The 23,252-nt window shown below is 42.8% G+C and overlaps 1 protein-coding gene across 12 annotated transcripts in view; it reads left to right on the forward strand.

The window, feature by feature from the left end:
- sdccag8 (SHH signaling and ciliogenesis regulator sdccag8) overlaps positions 1-23,252 on the forward strand; it is a 402,434-nt gene that overhangs the window by 288,002 nt on the left and 91,180 nt on the right. For 10 of the 12 annotated variants that reach the window (XR_010976277.1, XR_010976278.1, XR_010976279.1 and 7 more), the window contains one exon: positions 8,909-9,040. Coding sequence is in view for 6 of the 12 variants with exons in the window: in XM_068045388.1 (XP_067901489.1) it covers positions 8,909-9,040 (132 nt within the window). In the remaining 6 variants the exon portion in view is untranslated. Of the gene's footprint in view, positions 1-8,908; positions 9,041-21,919; positions 22,001-23,252 lie in introns of all 12 variants that reach the window. The other 2 variants (XR_010976282.1, XR_010976281.1) reach the window with 1 other exon arrangement.

Here is a 23,252-nt window from a genome sequence, read left to right on the forward strand (position 1 = left end):
TCCTATTTCCTGTGTTTAATAGTGTCAATCATAAATTTAGCCAGTTCACCTTCTTGTATTGTGTATTGTAAGTAGATTTTGAAATTCCATGCATAGCTGTCCTGCAAATGTGAAATGTCATGCATTCCTGTGCTGCAGGTGTGAAATGCTATGCATGTCTGTGATCTATGGTAAAATGAAACCTGATCACTTAAAAGAGTGTGACTAACCCATTGCAGTTCTGCACAAGTCAATTATATATTTTTTGAAAGAGGTAGCATTTGAAGTTCTATTAAGTATAACATAATGTATGAAGCTGAAAACCAAATCAAGCTCCCCACTTGAAATGACACAAGTTAAGTCAATTATGTGGGTTGCTGCAAAAGAGAAGCATTAAATCGTTGCTCACCTTCCCCAGAGCTACATCATGGTTGGGGAGCTTGGTCTAATCAGTCACAGGAAACAATGGATTTTAAAAGTGATATTGTCAGTTACTCCCAGATTGAGAATTAGCTTCCATCTCTAAACTGCTAGTTGATGTTTGTTTGATGTTGGTTTGACTGGTGTTAATAATCTAGGCAGATACCTCAGTGCAGTGCAGTGCTGAGGGAGTGATGCAGTCTTTCCAATGAGATGTCAAGCCACTCTGTTCTCTTAATATCCTGGCCAAGATTTATCCTCAAGCAACACTACTAAAACAGATTATTTGGTCATTCATCTCATTATTGTTCATGGGACCTTGCTGTGCATACATTGGCTGCTGTATTTGGCTACATTACAACCATGACTACCCTGAAAATGTACTTAATTGGTTGTGAGGTGCTTTGAGATGTCCTGCGGACATGAAAGATACTATATGTATGCAAGTTCTTTCCTCCTTTCTTTCAAATCTCACCATGTCCAGTTTTGCACTGGTCAAAAAGTTGTCTCCCTACTGTATCATAATATTAAATGATATGTAGCTTTGCTTTAAGCCTATCTTGGGGAATTTTAGTTATTAAAATAAATATATATGTTGTAAATAAAGTAAAATATTGCAATATGCAAATCAGATGGAAACAATTTTGATCCAAATTGGAAATGCATGCTGAATTTTTCTGTTTGAAAATTTGAAATGCTTTTTTTTTCTTTTTGAAATGCTCCACTTGCTTTATACTTCTCCTTTTGTCTAATTCCAGATTATTTGGCACTTTTCCTTTTCTCTAATAGACTGCTTAGTATTTGATGGGAGAAACTTGCCTTTACAGTCATACCTGTATGGCAATTTAAAAAAACGTATGCAGGTATTAACCAAATAGCCTGGTTCATAACAAATGTTATTGTATTCTGCGATGAAGAAGTGTATTGTAACTGAGAATTTGGATAATAGCATGTTTTTGTTACGCCAGAGTACATCCAGAAAACAGCCTATCAAATCTATCCAGAAAAAAGGGCACATAATGATCTGTTTGGATTTTTTTCCCTTTTCAACCACTATTGTTTGATATTTCTAGGCAAGTAAATTTCTTCACTCATTAGTAAATTAAATTTTTTTTTGCAAGTAGATTTTAATGTGAGAATGTGTTTTGGACAGTTTTCTTGGAGTTGGTATCCTCTTTAAGTGTTGCAGCCAGATATGGTTACTCTGTAGATGAGGCATCTGTTAACTAAATAGCAGCAGGAGTCAATCCTGAGTTAAATAATTCTGAATTGATTACAGGACGGTTTTTCTTAATGTTATTGCCCATATAACAGATGTGCAGATTTCTGCACATGTGGCATTGCAAATGATATGTAGCCTATTGCACACAAGCTTACCATAATTTGTTTCATCATGAGTGTTGCCAGCTGTCTTTAGGACATGAAAGAAATAGATTCTTTTCACAGAAGAATTAATTTTGTTACACCGACCATATCAGATTCGCAGAACCACAATATTTGCAATCTTGACTTCACAGTAATAGCATAGATACTTTTGGCAGCAGTATTTTCTTAAATCTAACCCATTTAACTCTTTCCTTAAACCTTTCTCCCCTGCTTCCTCCCCACCCTCACCTCCAACAAATGTGAAGAGCATGTGGACTTCTCTGTCAGTAGGATTAAGACCATTCAGCTGCCTCTGCTGCGACCCCCCCCCCACTTCCCTTTTCTCATCAAATCAAACCTACTTGTCCCTTTTGTTGTCCCTTTTGTAGCCTTGAGCCCATATCTTTCTCTGTTTTTTCTCTTATCTCCCCTCATGCCTTCCATAATCTCATCTTGCCCATGACACCCATCTTCTTTCTCGACCTATTCCACTAAACTTCTAACCGTCCAACTTTCCATCTTGTCACTGCCTCACTTTAACCACTCCATTGCCTCTATGTTGTCAGCCTACTTGTCTGGCATCCAGTGCTTGATGAGCCACAATTTCTTCCAATTAAATATTGGGAAGATCAAAGTCGTTGCCTTCAACTTTTCAACAATTGCCATTCCCTTGCTACCCTTGCCACCGATTTCATTTACCTCTTTGGCCACTGATCAGCGGCATGCTGATTGGTCGGCAGCTCCAATAGGCAGGACTTCCTGCCTCAGAGAGGTGGGAGTCCCGCCCAAGGCCAATTCAGGGCCTTGGGAGTGAAAAATCCCGGTGTGGCTCCCCAGACCCGGCGGAGGCAGGCTCCCCCACCACCCCCCCCCCCCCCCCCCCCACCCGACGTTTCGGTTTGTGGGTGGGGCCTCCCACCCAACATTAAATTCTGGCCATTAAGTGAACTATGGCAGGAGTTAATACTCATATCTCTATTATTTTCTCTTTGCACAAATAATCAGGATGCAGAATCCATTTGTAAGCTTGTGAACTTTTCAGAAAACACTAAAATAAGGATGGAAAATGCAGTTAACAATTTGCAAAAGAATTTACACCATTTATGCAATTAAGCAGATAACTGGCAAAAGGAATTTAATACTGGCGAATAAAATATACTGCATATTGGGCAAAAAAAGATGTGACATAAATATAAAATGAAAAGAATTGAAATAACACAGCAATACTTAGAAAGTGAGTGGGCAGTAAAATGTTCACTCACAATGTGCAGAACCATTTAAAATCAAATAAAATGTTGAATACATAGCCAGAACAGTGGGGAAAAGTCTATAAAGGTTGTGATGACGTATTATAATGCATCCTTCAGCCCACATTAGGAGAACTGTGTACAATTGCATCTGCTTAAAAAGAGCAATTTGCCCATTGTAAATGATGCAAGGAAGATGAAAAAGGATTATTCCAAGTGTAAATGAGATGAGCCATAAGGGGTAATAGGAAAAACCTAGTCTGTATGGACCTGAAAGGAGAACATTAAGGGTGGACATCATCAAAGTATACAAAATGGTATGCATAAGAGATCCCAGAATATTATTTCAAGGTAAATCAGGTCAACAGGTTCAAAGAAGATAAATTTAAACTAGTGGGAATTAAATTTAAAGTAAATATATCAGAAGGAAGAGATCTTAAATCAAAGTGATAAGCATTTAAAATAACCCACTAGGTAAAGTAGTGCATGGTCGCATCAAGGAACCTGTGCAAAATTGAAGTCAGTGGAAATCAGGAGGAAAGCTCTCAGCTGGTCTGAGTCATACCTAGTACAAAGGAAGTTGGTTGTAGTTGTTGCAGGCCAATCATCTCAACCCCAACGCATCGCTGCAGGAGTTTCTCAGGGCAGTATCCGAGGCGCAACCATCTTCAGCTGCTTCATCAATGGGCTTCCCTCCATCATGAGGTCGAAGTGGGGCTGATCACTCATGATTGCACATTGTTCGGTACCATTCGCAACTCCTTAGATGCTGAAGCAGTCCATGCTCGTGTACAGCAAGACCTGGACAACATTCAGGTTTGGGCTGATGTGGCAAGTAACATTCACACCACACAAGTGCCAAACAATGACCCTCTCAAACAAGAGAGAATCTAACCACCTTCCTTTGACGTTCGATGGCATTACCATTGCTGAATCCCCTACCGTCAACATCCCGGGGTTACCATTGACCAGAAACTTAACTGAACCAGCTATATAAATACTGTGCTACAAAAGCAGGTCAGAGGCTGGGAAGTCTGCAGTGAGTAACTCACTTCCTGACTTCCCAAAGCCTGCCTCCATCTCCAAGGCACAAGTCAGGAGTGTGATGGAATACTGTCGACTTGCCTGGATGAGTGCAGCTCCAACAACACTTGAGCAACTCAACACCATCCAAGACAAAGCAGCCTTACCAGTGGCGCCCACTAACATGAATGGATAAAAAAAAAGTCAGGATATTGAAAGCATTGCAGTTGAATGTTTGGCTGGGTGAATTAGACTATTAGAAATACTGATGGCTCACAGTTTCTTTTTTTCTTCCTTGACTCTTGCATTCCAACATCTTAAACATGTGTTGGGAACTGGTAACTTCAGTCTGTAATGGCCACCTGACTTGATGTGCATACCATCAGACATATTACAGACACCAGGAAATTCATTTCATTTGCACTCATTTCTCACTTCTATTCAGCAACATGCTGAATCTTCGTCAGTGCTGTGTCTGTAGTGGAATTTCTATCATTTTTACTCATAAGAAACAAGAACATAAGAAATAGGAGCAGGAGTAGGTCATTCAACCCCTCAAGCCTGCCCCGCCATTCAATAAGATCATGGCTTATCTGTCCCAGGCCTCAACTCCTCTTTCGGGCCTGCTCCGCCTAACCCTCGACTCCCCAAGATTTCAAAAATCTATCTACCTCCTCCTTAAGTACATTTAGTGACCTAGCCTCCACAACTCTCTGAGGCAGAGAATTCCAGGGATTCACTAGCCTTTGAGAGAAGAAATTCCTTCGCATCTCAGTTTTAAATGTGTGCCCCGTTATTCTGTACTATGTCCCCTAGTTCGAGATTCCCCCACTAGTGGAAACATCTTCTCAACATCTACCCTGTCAAGCCCCCTTAAAATCTTATATGTTTCTATATGATCACCTCTCATTCTTCTAAACTCCAATGAATAAAGGCCTAACCTGTTTAGCTGTTCTTGATACGACAGCCCCTTCATCCCAGGAATCAGCCTAGTGTACCTTTTCTGAACTGCCTCCAATGCTAGTATATCCTTCTTTAAATACGGGGACCAAATCTGTACGCAGTACTCCAGGTGCAGCCTCACCAACACCCTGTACAGTTGTAACAAGACTTCCCTATTTTTAAACTCTAACCTCCTAGCAATAAAGGCCAAAATTCCATTTACCTTCCTAATTACTTGCTGCACCTGCATGCTAACCTTTTGTGTTTCATGCACAAGAACACCCAGATCCTTCTGTACTGCAGTATTTTGTAGTCTTTCTCCATCAAAATAATAATCTGCCTTTTTATTCTTCCTACCAAAGTGGATTACCTCACACTTTCCCACATTGAACACCATCTGCCGAGTTTTTGCCCACTCACTTAACCTATCTATATCCCTTTGCAGATTCTGTGTCTTCATCACAACATGCCTTCCCACCTAATTTTGTATCGTCAGCAAATTTGGATACACTACACTCTGTCCCTTCTTCTAAGTCATTAATATAGATAGTAAATAGTTGAGGCCCTAGGACCGATCCTTGTGGCACCCCAATAGTTACGGCTTTCCAACCTGAAAAAGTTTTGTGTGCGTTGAAAGGTTGGATGACTATAATGCAGAACTGATTTTACACCTGGTAAAAGTGGGGACATTCAAGTTTGATTCTACACTTGTGTCATGCAGGCCCCCACCTGCCAAGAATGAGGAATATTAATTTCGCCACATGAACATTAATTTTAAACTGTTACTGGAGTAAAGAAAGAACTGGTTAAAAAACCCACAATGGATCCTTAGCTGGAGAGACATTTTTGCATATTAACAGACAGTACTTGGAAAGGACAAAGGGGTTACTCCTTGCTCCAATTTAATCCACAATGAACTTTTGATTACCAGACATTGAGGGTGGAGGATGCTCGCATTCCAGGTTAACTGCTGAGATGGCCGAATGCACAAACAGACGTGGTCGGACCTGTTTAGTCACATGACTAACTGTCTGTTGCTGAATTTTGAACTGAGAGTTTTAAATTAGAGAAAACTGTGTTTGAAGACAGAAAGCTCTTTGCTCCTGGACTGAAAAGACCTCTCATGGCTGGCTCACCGCATCCTCTCCTGTCTGCTCCATCTCTTTCTCACGGAATTCCAAGATCCATTGAAGACACATGAACCCCAAGAGAGAAAAGTCTCCTACAGTGAACAAGGTTTGAGAAGAATACTGGGCCCCAGCGAGAAGCAAGATCCACCTACAAACAAGGACTGTACAGTGAGCTTGAAGACCCATAACAAACAAACTCTTCAGATATTGCCTCAAATTTTTCCACTTTATCTTTTCTTCTGCTGTTTTCTGTCCCTATCTGCATGTGTGTACCGCATATGCATCCTGGCGCGGGCGCGTCGTGTATCCGTAGGCATTAACCGAATTAGAGTTTAAGTTTAATAAATTTCACTTTTCTTCTTTAAACCTAAGAAAGCCTGTTTGTGCTCATTTCTTTGACTTATCATTGGAAAGCGGTGAACAAGGATTCACCAAGGGGCAGCTCAAAATACGGTGTGTTTAAAATCAAACCCTGTTACAGTAAGACCAGGTGACGGCTGAAAGGGACCCCTAGACACCTTTCTCACCTGGGCGTAACACTTGGCTAAATTTCCAGTTTCACTCTTGTATCTATAGAGAACTGCCAAGCAAAAGTTATATTTTTATCTGCAGATGTGAGGGGAAAAAAATCCAATGCAGAGTTTTCACTCGGACACGGTCTTGTACCTCCTGTTGTCCAGTTAAGAAGGTTGTATTTGAGGTGGCTTTTTAGACACAGTAGGTGAAAGCACAGATTGGGGATCAAAATCCAAGGGGGTTAGGGAGAGATGTTCAGAAACACTTCATTGGCTGTAGAGCAGTTTGTGATGTCCTGAAGTTGTGGAAGGTGCTATATAATAGCAAGTCTTTTTCTTTCTTTAGCTTGGTAATGGCTCCTTTAATTCTGTCACAATAAAGAAATAAATAAAAACCAGCTGCACTTGGAGGTATCATGTCCCAGTGTTGCTAGGACTTATCAGTTATTGCAGTGAAGGAACAATAGGATCAATACCCTAACAGGAATACTTATCAAGGGCACCAGACAAGTCCTTAGTCTGTCATCTTAACTCTTCATCTAGGAACAATCAGTGGTTTACTGCCCAGTTTATGCCTAGAAGCTGCTGATGTATAAACTTGGTTCACCAAATTCTCATCATCCAGTTTGAGTTATATTAGTGTTTACATTGCCAACCTCCCATCAGGATTCACGCAAGCTACTGAATGAACAAGTTAATCCTTTCTTATCAAAGAAGTTAGACAGCAAAGTCATAAACTAACAATTGTTTATTAACCTTAAAATCATTTGTAGTACTTGAACAGAAACATTGAGTATGCAAATAATTACTAGATGGGGATAATTAATAAGTTACAAAAGCAGTTTGGTTCTATTGGAATAATTCAGCAGTAACTATTTTCTGCACATAAATTTGCAATTGAGATTAGTTTTAGAGATTGATATAAATTGATGAGATTAATTTAGGATCTCACTCCTTTAGCTATCTGACAAATTACCAGCATTCGATAGCTTGTCTATTGATTAGATTAAAGTCTATAAGATTGTAGTTAGTAATGTTTTGAGAACTTATAAAACCTCAGGAGCTGCCGTGGATGAACTGGTTTCCTCATCTTCCTCTGGAAGAATGGTGTTAGTCTTCTGAGACGTCAGAGTAATGAACCTCCATCTGTAGAGGTGCTATTCGTTCCTTCTGGATCCTCTGTTCCTGGGTAAATTTCCCTTCCCTGCTGGTAGCTGTAACTGGACTATCTGGTTTAATTCTCACCTTCTGTAATCTCAGGGAAATTTTTATATCTAAATTGCACACTTGTATAGGCTGGTATAATTGCATAATTTGAACTTTTATAAATTTTCTCACTTTCTAGTCTTTCCTATCTAATAATTCAGACTGATTACTGATTTTATTTTGACGACAGATAAGGCAATCCTTATGGCATTACTCCTACAGCAGTTTGTAGAGGGAGAAGTTAAGTCACACAATTCAAACTCAAACGTGCTTAATGATTAGTTCAAATATGTCCATGATTGGCAGCTTTTTCAATTGAACCTATAGTTATGTAAAATTCTGGTGATTGTACCATTGAAGATCAGGAGAATTGGTTAGGTCTCCTCTTGTTGGAAATTTTTATTGGCTGCCACTCATGCGACACTAATGTCAGCTGCAATTATCAGCCCAAGCCTGGATGCTATCCAGGTCCTGCTGTAGGCTGGCATGGGCTGATACACAATTGCAGGAGATGTGAGTGGAACTTATCACTGTAGAATCATCAGCAAACAGACCCACTCCTAACATTATGATGGAGGAAAGGCCATTAATGTAGCAGCTGAAGATTATTGGGCCTAGGACACTGTCCTTAAGGAGTCTTACACTGATGGCCTCCAACAACCACGGTACGATTCTAGCCACTAGAGATTTTCCATATACACCCATTGACTTCAGCTTTGCAAGAGCTCCTTAATTACATACTTAGTGAAATGCTGCCTTGAGGTTGAGGGAAGCTATTGTCATTTCAGGATAGTGCGGCCAAACATGTCAAAGGCCGTAGAGAGGTCGACGACAATTAATGAACTATCATCACAGTCATGGAGGATTTTATTTGTGACTTTGGTTAGGGCTGTTTGGAGGGACATTTTGTCATAAATAATTAATATTTTACCACCTCCTTCCTCTTCCTTACCCCTTCCCATGACAATACATTTGCACATGGACAGGCTTTATTGTTTTTTTTGTTCTGTGCTTCGTTATTGTATTTGGTCTTTCCTGATTTTCTCTCAGCTATTATCATCTGTAACATTACATATTCCAGATCGGAGGTTGGCCAACTTTGCCAAGAAAAAGAGTATTTACAGGAAAGATTGGAGAAACTGCAAGCAAGAAATGATGAAATGGAAAACCAATGTATCCAGCATGGAACGATGCATGAGAGAATGAAACAGAGGTATGCAGCATTCCCACACTATCTGTTGAGTGTTCTTATCCTGAATTTTTTTACCAGCATTTTCTCGATTTTGAATTGGACATAAACAATGAATTCTTAAAGCAGAGTAAAAATCTTGTACAATGGAACAGAACACAATTATGTTCAGTGTAGTTATGTTCAGATAAATTTTATTTTGAAACTACAAAGAGAAACATCCTAAATTGACTTCCAGATATATGAATACCTGATCAAAGTATGGAAGTCTATTACACTTAATCACTGATAATGTATAATTCCTGGTCAAGACATAACCCTTAAATGTACAATCCTATCACATTAATAAATAATCTCCAATTATCTGTTTTTTAAAAATCTGTCGTCATGAAAAATAAAATCTGAAAACTACAGTCATCAAAATGCCATAGGCATTACATATTGGTGGTGACTACAGTTCATGCTTCCAATCAGTTACCATTGGAAATATTGGAACGGGAGGGGCTGAATTTTTCTGGTATGTGTTCTGTTTCTTTTAAATGGTTTTACTCAAGAAGAAAGATATAGTTAGAGAAATTAATTGCTTCTCAATGTACTTTTGTTGATTTTGGGCCTCCTTCATTTAGCATCAAGCTGTTCCTGTACAGCCTCACACTACAACTATAGTAGTAAGTCTACCTAGAATTGGTGAATCGCTAAAAATGTTATTTAACTCAATCCTGTTGCATAACCTGAACATGCATCAGGGACCTACAAAAATAACCCTTCCACTTCTGTCATGCCAGGCATAATGCACTTGCTCCGTGACACTTATGTGGTCAGACACAACTCAATTTTTCTTAAGCCAATGATCGTTGACATACATTGATCACCCAGTTAGCAGTCTTTTCTGAGCAAATCTAATTTTTGTGAATTTTCTGTTACTGAACACTGAATGTTATCATTCTCACAGATTTAAGTCACCTTTTCATTACTGGAAATCTGCTGCAGAAAGGCGTATTATAGGCAAATTATTTTCATTCAAATTCAGGAGTAGCATAAGTTGGATAAGATTCAAGTATTATGAGCTGGTTGTTTTCTTTACAAACAGTCTATAGAGATCTTTGCATATAATTCTGATCCAAATGTAACATTTTTTTGGCCAGCTTGTGATTCATTAATCAGGATTCAACTGCAGCCCAATTAGCGTTATGATAATCTACTCCATCATAAGCATTCTGTTCAGATTGATTAAAATACACCCACACTTTTCAAATCTGATATGAATTATTTAAAAACTTAAAAACTTTCATATAGAAATTAACAGTGAGAAAATAATAAATGTGTGGTCAAGTTTACTTAAGTTATTTGCTGCAAGCTGTCCACTCTTCACATCAGCAATAAATATAATATCTGCTACCTTACTGGGTCCAGAGTCTTTAATGGGAATAGTGCAAGATGGTGTATCTGTGCTGAGGTAACCACTTCACTATTAAAGCAATTATTATTTGAATTTGTGTTTAGTACAGTCCCCACTTTGAATTATTTTATTTTACTGATCATTTGTTCTATTACTTGTTAATAGTTTGATATATTTTCTTCAGGCCAAATTGTGTTAATCTTAATACAAATCAGACCTGTCACAGCTAGAACAACAACAGCTTATATTTATATGGCACCTTTAACGTAATAAAATGTCCCAAGGCATTTCACAGGAGCATTATAATATAAAGTATGACACCGAGCTGCAAAAGGAGATATTAGGTCAGATATCCAAAAGCATGGTCAAAGTAGTAGGTAGGCTTTAAGGAGTGTCTTAAAAGGAGGAAAACGAGGTGGTGAGGCGTAGGGAGGGTATTCCAGAGCTTGTGGCCTTGGCAACTGAAGGCACGGCCACAAATAGTGGAGCAATTAAAATCAGGAATGCACAAGTGGCCAGAGTTAGACGAGCGCAGATATCTTGGAGGGTTGTGGGGCTGGAGGAGATTAGAGATAGGGAGGGGCAAGGCCAAGGATGAGAATTTTAAAATCAAGACATTGCTTGACCGGAAGCCAATGTAGGTCAGCGAGCACAGGGGTGATAGGGGAACGGGACATGGTGTGAGTTTAGACATGGGCAGTAGAGTTTTGGATGACAAGCTTACAAAGGGTAGAATGAGGGGCATCAGCCAGTGTGTTGGAATAGTCAAATTTCGAGGTAAAGAAGGCATGAATGAGGTTTCAGCAGCAGATGAACTGAGACAGGGGTGAAGTTGGGCGATGTTATGGAGGTGCAAATAGGCGGTCTTAATGGTGGCGTAAGTATGAGGTTGGGAGCTCATCTCGGGGTCAAATGTATCACCAAGGTTTTGAACAGACTTGCTTAATCTCATACTGTTGCCAGGGAGAGGAATGGAGTCAGTAGCTAGGGAATGGAGTTTGGAGCAGGGACTGAAAACAATGGTCTTCCCAATATTTAATTGGAGGAAATTTCTGTTCATCTAGTACTGGATGTTGGGTAAGCAGTCTAATAATTTAGCAACAGTGGAAAAGTCGAGAGAAGTGGTGGTGAAGTAGAGCTGAGTGTCATCAGCATAAATGTGAAAACTATTGCTTGCTTTCAGATGATGTTGCCGAGGGGCAGCATGTAGATGAGAAATAGGAGTGGGCCAAGGATAGATCCCCGGGGGAAATCAGAGGTAACAGTGCCGGAACAGGAAGAGAGTCATTGCAGCTGATTCTATGGCTACAATTAGATAGATAAGAATGGAACCAGGTGAGCGCAGTCCCACCCAGCTGGATGACATGGAGAAGCACTGGAGGAGGATGATGTGGTTAACTGCGTCGAAGGCTGCAGAATTGAATGAAGTATAATTAAATCCCACTTGCCAAAATTGTCACAGATCAAGTTTGATACAAAGGTGCATTAACTAATGCTACTTTTTAAAACTAATATCTTTGATAACGCAACCAAGCATCAGAAGGGTAAACATTGAGAATTACATTAAGTACTTGATCATATATTTTCATTCAATTGTCTACGGTGCAACCGTAAGAAAGAAAAAGGTAGAATTTGCATTTGTAAAGCACCTTTGATGACCTCGGGACACCCCAAAGTGCTTTACAGCCAGTGAAGTATTTTTGAAGTGTATTCACTGCTGTAATGTAGGAAACTGAAGTGTATTACAATATCTCAGCTTTAACTGGGTTTTCCATAATAACGGCATCACGGTGCTGTGCTCAATTACGAAGATTAAAAAGCAACAAGGCAAGGTTAAGTTTGCAGTTTGTCCTCAATGTGTCACTCTAAGTTTCCAGCATTTAGCTATAATATGAGTCTAATACATGTCTTTCAGTCGGGTTGGTTGCTGTAGCAGTTTTGCTTTCCTTTGGGATGCTTAGCTACACTTGTCCTTTTTTTTAAACCTGTGCCCAGATTACGAGCCTTGACCTTATTGTTTTCCAATGCTTTTGCTTGCTTTTCACTTTTTTTTTTGCACATTACTCTGTCCATTGGCCTACAACTTTGAGAATTCTTATTCTGATCCCACTGAGCAGTTAAATTGAGAACTTTGATAACATTGGATGTAAAAGTCCTCCGTTGAGTTTCAGATTTGCAGAATTCGAGGATTAGTGCAATTTCTTTTAACAATGTTTGTAATGTGTATGGTCTGTTCTCCCACAGCAATGTCTTGCTGTTACTTAAACTCGTCCAGTGCTCTAGATTCACCTATTTCAGCTGTTGATCACCCTCTTGTGTAAAGGAAAAATAATTATATTAAATCTACTAAGTACCTCCTTCTGACTAATTTTTCATCCTCTTCCTAGTAAAATAGATTCAAAGTACACATTGGACAAGTCTTTTTCAAAACTGGGGAAAATCAGCAGCTCTTGAAACTTATTGATAATTTTTCACACCTCAGTGATTTAAAATATTAATTCAAAGAATGGTTTGTCATAACAGAGATTAAATATGTGTAATTTTGTGGTGATCTTTTACTCCTTTACATACACACACTATGTGTACGTGTGTGCCTGAAGGAGTGGGTAAAATTGTGGCGAAAAGTATTGTATTTTGGATTGATTACAGCCAATTGCTTTTTTCGAGTTTGCTAAATAGATTGTAAAAGAATAATTGATCCTAGTTGGATCAGGCAGAATATCTTTGTATTATTGATCTCAAATGTATTGGTATAGATTCTCCACTTGGAGAGGCAGGGATTAATCAGGGATAGTCAGCATGGCTTTGTCAGGGGGAGATCGTGTCTAACTAACTTGATTGAATTTTTCGAGGCGGTGACAAGATGTGTAGATGAGGGTAAAGCAGTTGATGTAGTCTACATGGACTTCAGTAAGGCTTTTGATAAGGTCCTGCATGGGAGATTGGTTAAGAAGGTAAGAGCCCATGGGATCCAGGGCAATTTGGCAAAGTGGATCCAAAATTGGCTTAGTGGCAGGAGGCAGAGGTTGATGGTCGAGGGTTGTTGTTGCGATTGGAAGCCTGTGACCAGTGGTGTACCGCAGGGATCGGTGTTGGGACCCTTGCTACTTGTAGTGTACATTAATGATTTAGACGTGAATATAGGAGGCATGATAAATAGGTTCGCAGAATACACGAAAATTGGTGGTGTCGTAAATAATGAGGAGGAAAGCCTTAGATTACAGGATGATATAGATGGGCAGGTAAGAAGGGCGGAGCAGTGGCAAATGGAATTTAATCCTGAGATGTGTGAGTTGATGCATTTTGGGAGGACTAACAAGGTGAGGGAATATACAATGGATGGTAGGACCCTAGGAAGTACACAGGGTCAGAGGGACCTTGGTGTACTTGTTCATAGATCACTGAAGGCAGCAGCACAGGTAGATAAGGTGGTTAGGAAGTCATATGGAATACTTGCCTTTAAAAGCCGAGGCATAGAATATAAGAGCAGGGAGGTTATGATGGAGCTGTATAAAACGCTGGTTAGGTCACAGCTGGAGTACTGTGTACAGTTCTGGGCACCACACTATAGGAAGGATGTGATTGCACTGCAGAGGATGCAGAGGAGATTCACCAGGATGTTGCCTGGGCTGAAGCATTTCAGCTATGAAGAGAGACTGGATAGGCCAGGGTTGTTTTCCTTGGAGCAGAGAAGGCTGAGGGGGGACATGATTGAGGTATACAAAATTATGAGGGGCATTGATAGGTTAGATAGGAAGAAACTTTTTTCCTTAGCGAGGGGTGAATAACCAAGGAGCATAGATTTAAGGTAAGGGGCAGGAGGTTTAGCGGGGATTTGAGGAAAAAAAATTTCACCCAGAGGGTGGTTGGAATCTGGAATGCACTGCCTGAAGAGGTGGTAGAAGCAGGAACCCTCACAACATTTAAGAAGTATTTAGATGAGCACTTGAAATGCCATAGCATACAAGGCTACGGGCCAATTGCTGGAAAATTGAATTAGAATAGTTTGGTGCTTGGTAGCTGGCACGGACACGGTGGGGGAAGGGCCTGCTTCTGTGCTGTATAACTCAATGACTCTATGAGTAAAACCTATCCCACCATAAACAGTTTACTTTTTATTACATTTTATTTATTTAATTCCTTTGGAATTATTTTATTCCATGATTCTTAGTTCCCATCAAGTGATGCCAGCCTTACAACACTCTGAGAACTTTGCATTCCTCCAATTTTGGCCTCTTGTGCATCTCCCACTTCCTTCGCCCCACCAGTGGTGGCTGTTGCTTCGATGAATTAGGGCCTAATATCCGGAATTCTCTCCCCAGACATCTGCGCCTCTCCACCTCTCTCTCCTCCTTTAAGAGGCTGTTTAAAAACTACTACTTTGGCCAAGTATTTGTTCATTTGTCCTAATGCCTCATTCTTTGGCTTGGTGTCAATTTTTAGTTTGATTACACTCCTGTGAAGCACCTTGAGATATTTTACCATGTTAAAATTGCTATATAAGTGCAAGTTGATGTTGTACTCGACATTCACTGATTGAGGGGGCTTGGGAGATGGTTTGCCTCTAGGCCGCTACCACTGTCCCTTTTTAGTATTTTTTGTTTGTTCGTGAGATTTGTTGCTCGTAAGGCCAGCATTTATTGCCCATCCCTAATTGCCCTTGAGAAGGTGATGGTGGTGTTGGTAGTGAGCTGCCTTGTTGATTGGTCATTATCTGATGCCTGAGAACTACTTGTGTGACTTCTAGTTTTCCTCTACCTTCTTGTGGAGAAGCGCTTAGACTGAAGGTCCAGTGAAAATTAGGAAATTTGTGTGTGGAGCAGTGCTTGACATGGTTGACCACACCATCCTCCTCCAATGCCTCTCCACTGTCATCCAGTTAAGTGGGACTGCTCTCACTTGGTTCCATTTTATCTAACTAATCGTAACCAGAGAATCACCTGCAATGACTTCTCTTCCTGCTCCCACACCATTACCTCCGGTGACTCCCAAGGATCTATCCTTGGCTCCCTCCTATTTCTCATCTACGGCTGCCCCTCGGTGACATCATCTGAAACCACAGTGTTAGTTGTCACATGTATCCTGACGATATTCAGCTCCACCTCGCCACCATTTCTCTCGACTCCTCCACTGGTGCTAAATGATCAGACTGCTTACCTGACATCCAGTACGGATGAGCAGAAATTTCCTCCAATTAAATATTGGGAAGACTGAAGCTATTGTTTTCAGACCCACTCCAAACTCTGTTCCCTAGCTACCGACTCCATCCCTCCCCCTGGCAACAGTATGAGATTAAGCTCGTCTGTTCGCAACTTTGGTGTCACATTTGACCCCGAGATGAGCTTCTGACCTCATACTCATGCCGTCACTAAGACCGCCCATTTGCACCTCCATAACATTGTACAACGTCGCCCCTGTCTTAGCTCATCTGCTGCTGAAACCCTCATTCATGCCTTCTTTACCTCCACATTCCTCATGTGGAATGTCTCCCACATTCTACTCTATGTAAACATGAGGTCATCAAAAAGTCTGCTGCCTGTGCCGTAACTCTCACCAAGTCCCGTTCCCCTATCACCCCTGTGCTCTCTGACCTATATTGGCTCCCGGTCAAGCAATGTCTTGAATTTTAAACTCTCATCCTTGTTTTCAAGTCCCTCTTTGGCCTCACCCCTCCCCATCTCTCCAGCCCCACAACCCGCCAAGATAATCTGTGCTCCTCTAACTCTGGCCTCTTGTGTAACCCTGGTATCCGCCCCTTCAAATGCCCTGCCCCCAAGCTGTGGGGCGGTACAGTGGCGCAGTGGTTAGCACCGCAGCCTCACAGCTCCAGCGACCCGGGTTCAATCCTGGGTACTGCCTGTGTGGAGTTTGCAAGTTCTCCCTGTGTCTGCGTGGGTTTCCTCCGGGTGCTCCGGTTTCCTCCCACATGCCAAAGACTTGCAGGTTGATAGGTAAATTGAGCATTAGCAATTGCCCCTAGTATAGGTAGGTGGTAGGGAAGTATAGGGACAGGTGGGGATGTGGTAGGAATATGGGATTAGTGTAGGATTAGTATAAATGGGTGGTTGATGGTCGGCACAGACTCGGTGGGCCGAAGGGCCTATTTCAGTGCTGTATCTCTAAACTAAAAACTAAACTAAAACCTCTCTGCCTCTCCAACTCTCTTTCCTCCTTTTGAGACATTCCTTAAAATCTACCTCCTTGATCAAGTTTTTGGTCATCTGACCTAGTGGCCGGAATTTTATGCCACCCCAATGAGCTGGATGGTGGCTGGGGGGTGGGGTGGGGTGACGTAAATTAGAGTGGGAGGCTCCAGGAGGCTTTTTCAACCCGCTGCCCCCTCTGCCCCCCTTTACGTAGGGCGATGAGAAACAGCCCGCCAGTCCCAGGACAATCAGTGCCCTTAAGTGGCCACTGAACAGCTACTTAAGGGCCTTTGTCCCCTCCATGCGGATTTTACGCGAGACGACCGAGCATCCTGGAGCTGGGAAAAGCCACCTGGGAAAAGCAGCCAGCTTCTGATCATCTCGTGAGGTGGGGAGCCCTTTGTGCATAGGGTGCATGATGGAGGGCCGCCCCTGCTACCACAATCACTCCCAAGACCCAACACTACCACCCCCCCCCCCCAACCCCCGCCCTTCCTCCCAAACTGATTACCCCTGGCAAGGCAACCAAAACTTAACCTGGACTCTCGGCTCCATGTCTTTCTCGGCGGTCGGCTGGGCTGCAGTCCCAGTAGTGGTCACTGCTCCTGGTGGCGCTGCTGAAACTAAGAGCTGCTGGCCCACTGATTGGTTGGCAGCTCAATGAGGCGGGACTTCCTCCCTCAAGTGGGTGGAAGACCTGCCTCGGAACAATTAAAGCCTGGGGACCCGTAAAATGTGGGTCGGATCCCCAGGCGTGGCGAAACCTGGTCCGCTACAAACTTTTCAGTCGGTGGCCGGCTCCTGTCTGCCCAATGTGAAATCCCGGCCAGTATCTCCTTTTGTGGCTCAGTGTCATATTTTGTTTTATAATGCTCCTGTGTAGCATTTTTGGCTGTTTCATTAAATTAAAGGCACTATATAAATAAAAGTTGTTTTTCTGGTTACTTATAAAGCTACGTCCCATTAGCAGTAGGGTCTGTACGCTGTGGCCGTCTGTTTCTTTCTTTCTGTCAACATTAATGTTATGCGTGGTGGAAGCACTTCAGAAGTCTTATATTATGTACCATTGTGCTAAAGAACATGGTTAAGGTCTGGCTTTTAGACTTATCCAGTGTGATCCTTTACAACTGAGACACAAGGGTAAGTGGGAGGGGAACAGAGAGCGAGAGGGGAACAGAGACAGAGGGCTGAATTTACCTGAGGCGGAGTAAGCGGCGGGCTGGAGACACAGCCAAAAAAAATGCGGCGCGGGACAAAGAGAGATGGGGGGGACAGAGAGAGTGGGCAGAGAGAGAAAGGGGGGACAGAGAGAGGGGGCAGAGAGAGGGGAACAGAGAGGGGGGTCAGAAAGAGTGAGAGAGAGAGGGCAGGGAGAGAATGTGAGAAAAACATAGAGAGAGAGACAGAAGGGACAGAGCCAGAGAGAGAGAGACAAAGGGACAAAGAGGGAGAGAGAGGGGGGACAGAGAGATGGAGGGGAACAGAGACAGAGAGGGAGGGGAACAGAGAGTGGCGGGAACAGAGTGAGAGAGGGGAACAGAGACACAGGGCTGAATTCACCTTAAGCAGACGGGGCTTCACCACTTACATAAAAGTTGGTGGCGAACCCACTTCTGCCTAGCCTTGGGTCCAACCCGCATTTTACGGGTCCCCGGGCTTTAATTGTTCCGAGGCGGGAGGGCCACCCGCTTGAAGGAAGAAGTTCAGCCTCAGTAAGCTGCCGGCCAATCATCAGGCCAGCAGCTCTTAGTCCCAGCGGCGCAACTGGGAGCCGTGGCCACTGCTGGGACTGCAGCCCAGCTGACGAAGGAAGATGCCATGGAGCCAGGACTGCAGGTAAGTTGGGGTTGCCTCGCCGGGTGGGGGGGGGGGGTGATCAGTCGTGCCGGCGAGGCGTGTGGTCGTTTGGGAAGGTGGGGGCGTCTTGGGTTCTGAGGGTGGGTTGGGAGGAGGGGGCGGCCCTCAATCGGGCACCCTATGTCTGACTGCCATGGCACCCCTGGGGCACGGAAAGACCGGCAGCTATCGCTGGGCGGCCTTTCACGTCCCCAGCATGCCTGCTTGCCATGGGTAAAATACCCGTGGAGGCGGGCAAAGGCCATGTAAGGGCCTCGATTGGCCTGGGGTGGGCAGGCGGGCCGTTCCCCACCACCTCCCAGGGCGCCATAAAGTTGGCCGGATTCAGGAGTGGTGTGGGAAGACCTCCCGCTCGATTTTACGCCACCCCCATGCCACAATTGGCCCGCCAGGGCAGCGTAAAATTCAGCCCAGAGAGAGTGAGTGGGGTGAGCAGAGAGAGAGAGAGATGGCACAGCGAGAGAAAGCGAGGGAAGCAGAGAGAGAGGGGAGCAGAGAGAGAGAGAGATGAACAGATGGGGGGTGGGGGGAGACAGAGCCAGAGAGAGGGGGGGTGCAGAGAAAGATGGGGAGGCAGGGAGGGGGGGACAGAGAGAGGGAGGGGAACAGAGAGCGAGAGGAAGGGGAACAGAGAGGGGGGGTCAGAAAGAGAGAGAGAGAGGGCAAAGAGAGAATGAGAGGGGAACAGAGAGAGAGAGAGAGGCAGGAGGGACAGAGCCAGAGAGAGGGGGGTGGAACAGAGAGAGGGAGGGACAGAGAAAGAGTGGGGCAGAGAGAGAAAGGGAGGGCAGAGTAAAAGGGGGGCAGAGAAAGACGGGCGACAGAGAGAGAAAGAGGGGGACACAGAGGAAAGGGGAACAACACAGAGAGGGGGAACATAGGGAGAGAGCGTCAGAGAGGGAGAGAGAGTGATCAACTTCACTCCTGACAGATGGACATCTATCTGGAATACTCCGAATCGCTACAAGTAGTGTGCGGGAAAACATTGACTACTTGTGTAAGCAGAAAATGCCAGGTATCTCACTAAATCAGTGTCCAACATAGTGATGAGAAATTAAGTCAATAAATTAATCTTTTCATTTAAAGCTTCTTTCCAAAAATGCACATTTGTTGTTGTTTTGATTAAAAGTAAGATAAAATTTTAATGCCTTTATCTTTCCAAAATTGTCTCACCGGCCCCCCCACACGATAAAGGTTGGACAACCCTGGTCTAGGGGACTAATACACACTTTATTTATTCCTTTCCTTTTTAAATACCTGTAGAAACTCTTACTATCTGTTTTTATATTTTTAGCTCGCTTTCTCTCGCACTCTAATTTCTCCCTCCTTCTTAACCTTTTAGTCATTCTTTGCTGTTCTTTATATTCTGCCCAATCTTCTGACCTGCCACTCATCTTTGTGGAATTATATGCTTTTTCTTATAAGCTGCAGATATAATACATGCTCTTGTTTTTAAAGCAATTTAAAACAACTTTCTTCTATGAAATTTGCATAGATAGCAGATCTACTTTAGCTCATTTTACAGAGTTTTCCCAAATAATTAAATTTTATCACACATCAAACTTCACACATCAACTGCGCTAGTTAGCGAGGAAATTCTTGGAGCTCCAATAGCAACGGTGTCAAATACAGAAAACATCGAGTCTACTAAGATTACTAGGTCTCTTTCAGTTCTTTAGCTATTTCAACATTATTCATGAAATAGATGTCGCATCTATTTTCCCTGATGTGTTGTACATGTCTGCATTAAATTTTAGTTGTGTTTGTTCTGCCATTCATATACAGCAAAAGCTTTGTTATCCGGCACTTTACCAATCGGCAAACTCTATTATCGGGAATTTCCAAAATCTCCCTAAACAAATCTCGATTGACCATTTGGCAGCTGTCGCAGACCAAGTTTTCCTGGGTGCAGTCAATTGTTCTCGCCATTAGTTAATGATGCTGCCGATTATGATATTAGTGGCACTGCATTTGTACATCTTCTTGTACTTTGTATGTAATCATTTCTCTTAAAATTATAACTATTGTATTGTCTTGCTAAGTACAACTCTTGATTAGCCAGAATTTTTGATTATCCAGCACCTCTCAGATTTGGATAACAAAGCTTTTACTGTAATAAAAACAAGAAATGCTGGAAATATTCAGCAGGTCTGGCAGCATCTGTGGAGAGAGAAGCAGAGTTAACGTTTCAGGTCAGTGACCCTTCTTCAGAACTATTAGAAATGTAAAAGATTTTAAGCAAGTAAAGTGGGGGATGGGGCAAGAGATAACAAAAGAGAAGGTGTTGATAGGACAAGGTCACAGAGAATAACTGACCAGAAGGTCATGGAACAAAGGCAAACGGTATGTTAATAGTGTGCTGAAAGACAAAGCGTTAGTACAGAGAGGGTGTGAATAGACTAAAGCACAAAGCAGTTCATGCACAAACATTTAAAAAATTTTAAAAAACAGTGGGTAAGCACAGTAGAAACAAACTAAACACACAAAAAAATCTAAAATAAAATAACCAAATAAAAAAAGAAAAATAAAAAATTTAAAAATAACTAAACATAAAAATGGGGGGCCCGTCATGCTCTGAAATTATTGAATTCAACGTTCAGTCCGGCAGGCTGTAACGTGCCTAATCGGTAAATGAGATGCTGTTCCTCGAGCTTGCGTTGATGTTCGCTGGAACACTACAGCAATCCCAGGACAGAGATGTGAGCATGAGAGCGGGGGCCGGGGGGAGGTGTTGAAATGGCCAGCAACCGGAAGCTCAGGGTCATGCTTACGGACTTAGCGGAGGTGTTCCTCAAAGCGGTCACCCAATCTGCGTTTAGTCTCCCCCAATGTAGAGGAGTACTTCTTTCAATTTAGTATACTGTATTCGCTGCTCACAATGTGGTCTCCTGTACATTGGGTGACTGCTTGAAAAATTGAAAGCTAGTCTCAGTAATGGTGCTGTGAAACTATCATCGATTGTTGTAAAACCCATATGGTTCACTAATATCCTTTAGGGAAGGAAATCTGCTGCCCTTACCTGGTCTGGCCTACATGTGATCCAGACCCAGAGCAATGTGGTTGACTCTTAACTGCCACATGAAATGGCTTAACAAGCCACTCAGTTGTCAAGGTCAATTACGGATGGGCAACAAATGCTGGCCTTGCCAGCGATGCTCACGTCCTATGAAAGAATAAAAAAAATGGTGACCTGGGGTTGGGGGAGCCACTGGCAATGTGCTCACCTGCTCCACTGGGAAGGTGGTCTTGTCCCAGGAGGCTGCAGATGTCAGCAGCAACCTGCTGTGAGAGCCTGAGCCTCTTGAGGCTCTGGTGTTCAGACATTTTGAGAGCATTGATCTTCTGCCGATAGACCCTGTGTTGGGGATCTCACCTCCTTCCAGCTGGATTTTGACGTCCATCACCTGTGCCCTGTGGAGGGGCGTGCAGCTGAGGAGAAGGCAGCTTGAGAAGGTGCAGCTGTTGGTCCTATTAGCAGTGATGTTGTTTCTTCTCTTGCAGCTCATTAGAGGTGCAAGGTGCAGCTGCATAAGCAGTCCCCATGCCATGGTGGAGGTTGGCATCAGAGAAGTAAAGCTGAAGGTGAGTGAAGTTCTAGACAAGTGAAGTGCCTTCCAAGAAGTTGGCAGTCATACTTCAAGCATTGATGGCACTCTCTGAAAGAAGTTCTTTGAATAGCAATCTCTCAATGGCCATGGCTGGAGCTCCAGTATAGCTGATCAAAACCTTCCCAGCTTGTCAATTTCACTGAAGAAGCTCTTCTCACTGTGCACTCGCATTGGTGACCCTAGCAAGTTGTTGACAGGTCAGAAAACAGGAGTCCTGGCTGTTAAATCCATAATTGAGGGTTAAAACAGTTCTTAATTGGCTTTTTAAATACCTTAATTACTTACCAGACAGATCCAATGGAGTTCACTGCTCGCCTTCAATACCATCGCAATGAAACCCAGAAGAGGGTGGGATGATATCGGGATTCCGGCCTGACATCAATTTCAAGGGGTTTAATCCCCACCCGAACCTGCCTCCTCTCTTAGCAGTTAAAATTCTGCCCATTGTGTCCCAAAGAACTACACGTAGATGCACAGGGATCCTCATCACTGGTGGTATTATTAGAGCTACCTAGCAGAGAATCCCTGTGTTGATAGCAAAACTGTTGTTTTCCTTAACATCCAAAGCAAATTCTGGCCATTAAAATTGTTGCTGGTGGTATTGGTGGATCAACCTTTTAAGGATTGTGTTTTCGCAGGTAAAGGAATGGCATATGAATGTGTGAAACACTCATTGGCTAATATTGGCTAAAATACTTTGAACAAAAAGTACTGGTATATTTTCCTTTGATTTGAATTAATTCAAATAGCTTTAAAATGAAAAACAGCTATTTGCAGGCAGCAATAGTTACACCATTGCCACCTCACTAGATTACAATGTACAGTACCAAGAAAGCACTTGGTGAAGTCCACCCTGACACAGAACAACCTACTAGTATAAAGCAAGCAAAAGAAAGAAAATAGATTACAGTTCAATTGATTAAAGTACATCCTCAGTGTAGGCACCCTTCCATCTAAGAAAGAAGATGGACATGCAGCAAACAATCCATTTAGGTGGGGTTTCTTCTCTTGGTGCACCTATGCTGATGGCTGTGAAGGCCAATCGTTGGGAGGCAAGTTCTACCACAAGTGCTGCACATGAAGCTGCCAAGTGATGCTGTGGATTGTTGTTTTTGATGTTCGCGCCTGTTGCCTAGCTGCTGTAACAACTGGTCATCGTGGTAGTACACACCAGTCCACAGGATGTGTCGCCATTTCCCTCTTTCGCTAGCTAGTGACTCCCAGGT

The sequence above is a fragment of the Heterodontus francisci genome, chromosome 13 (assembly GCF_036365525.1).
Source record: "Heterodontus francisci isolate sHetFra1 chromosome 13, sHetFra1.hap1, whole genome shotgun sequence".
NCBI classification, from domain to species: domain Eukaryota; kingdom Metazoa; phylum Chordata; class Chondrichthyes; order Heterodontiformes; family Heterodontidae; genus Heterodontus; species Heterodontus francisci.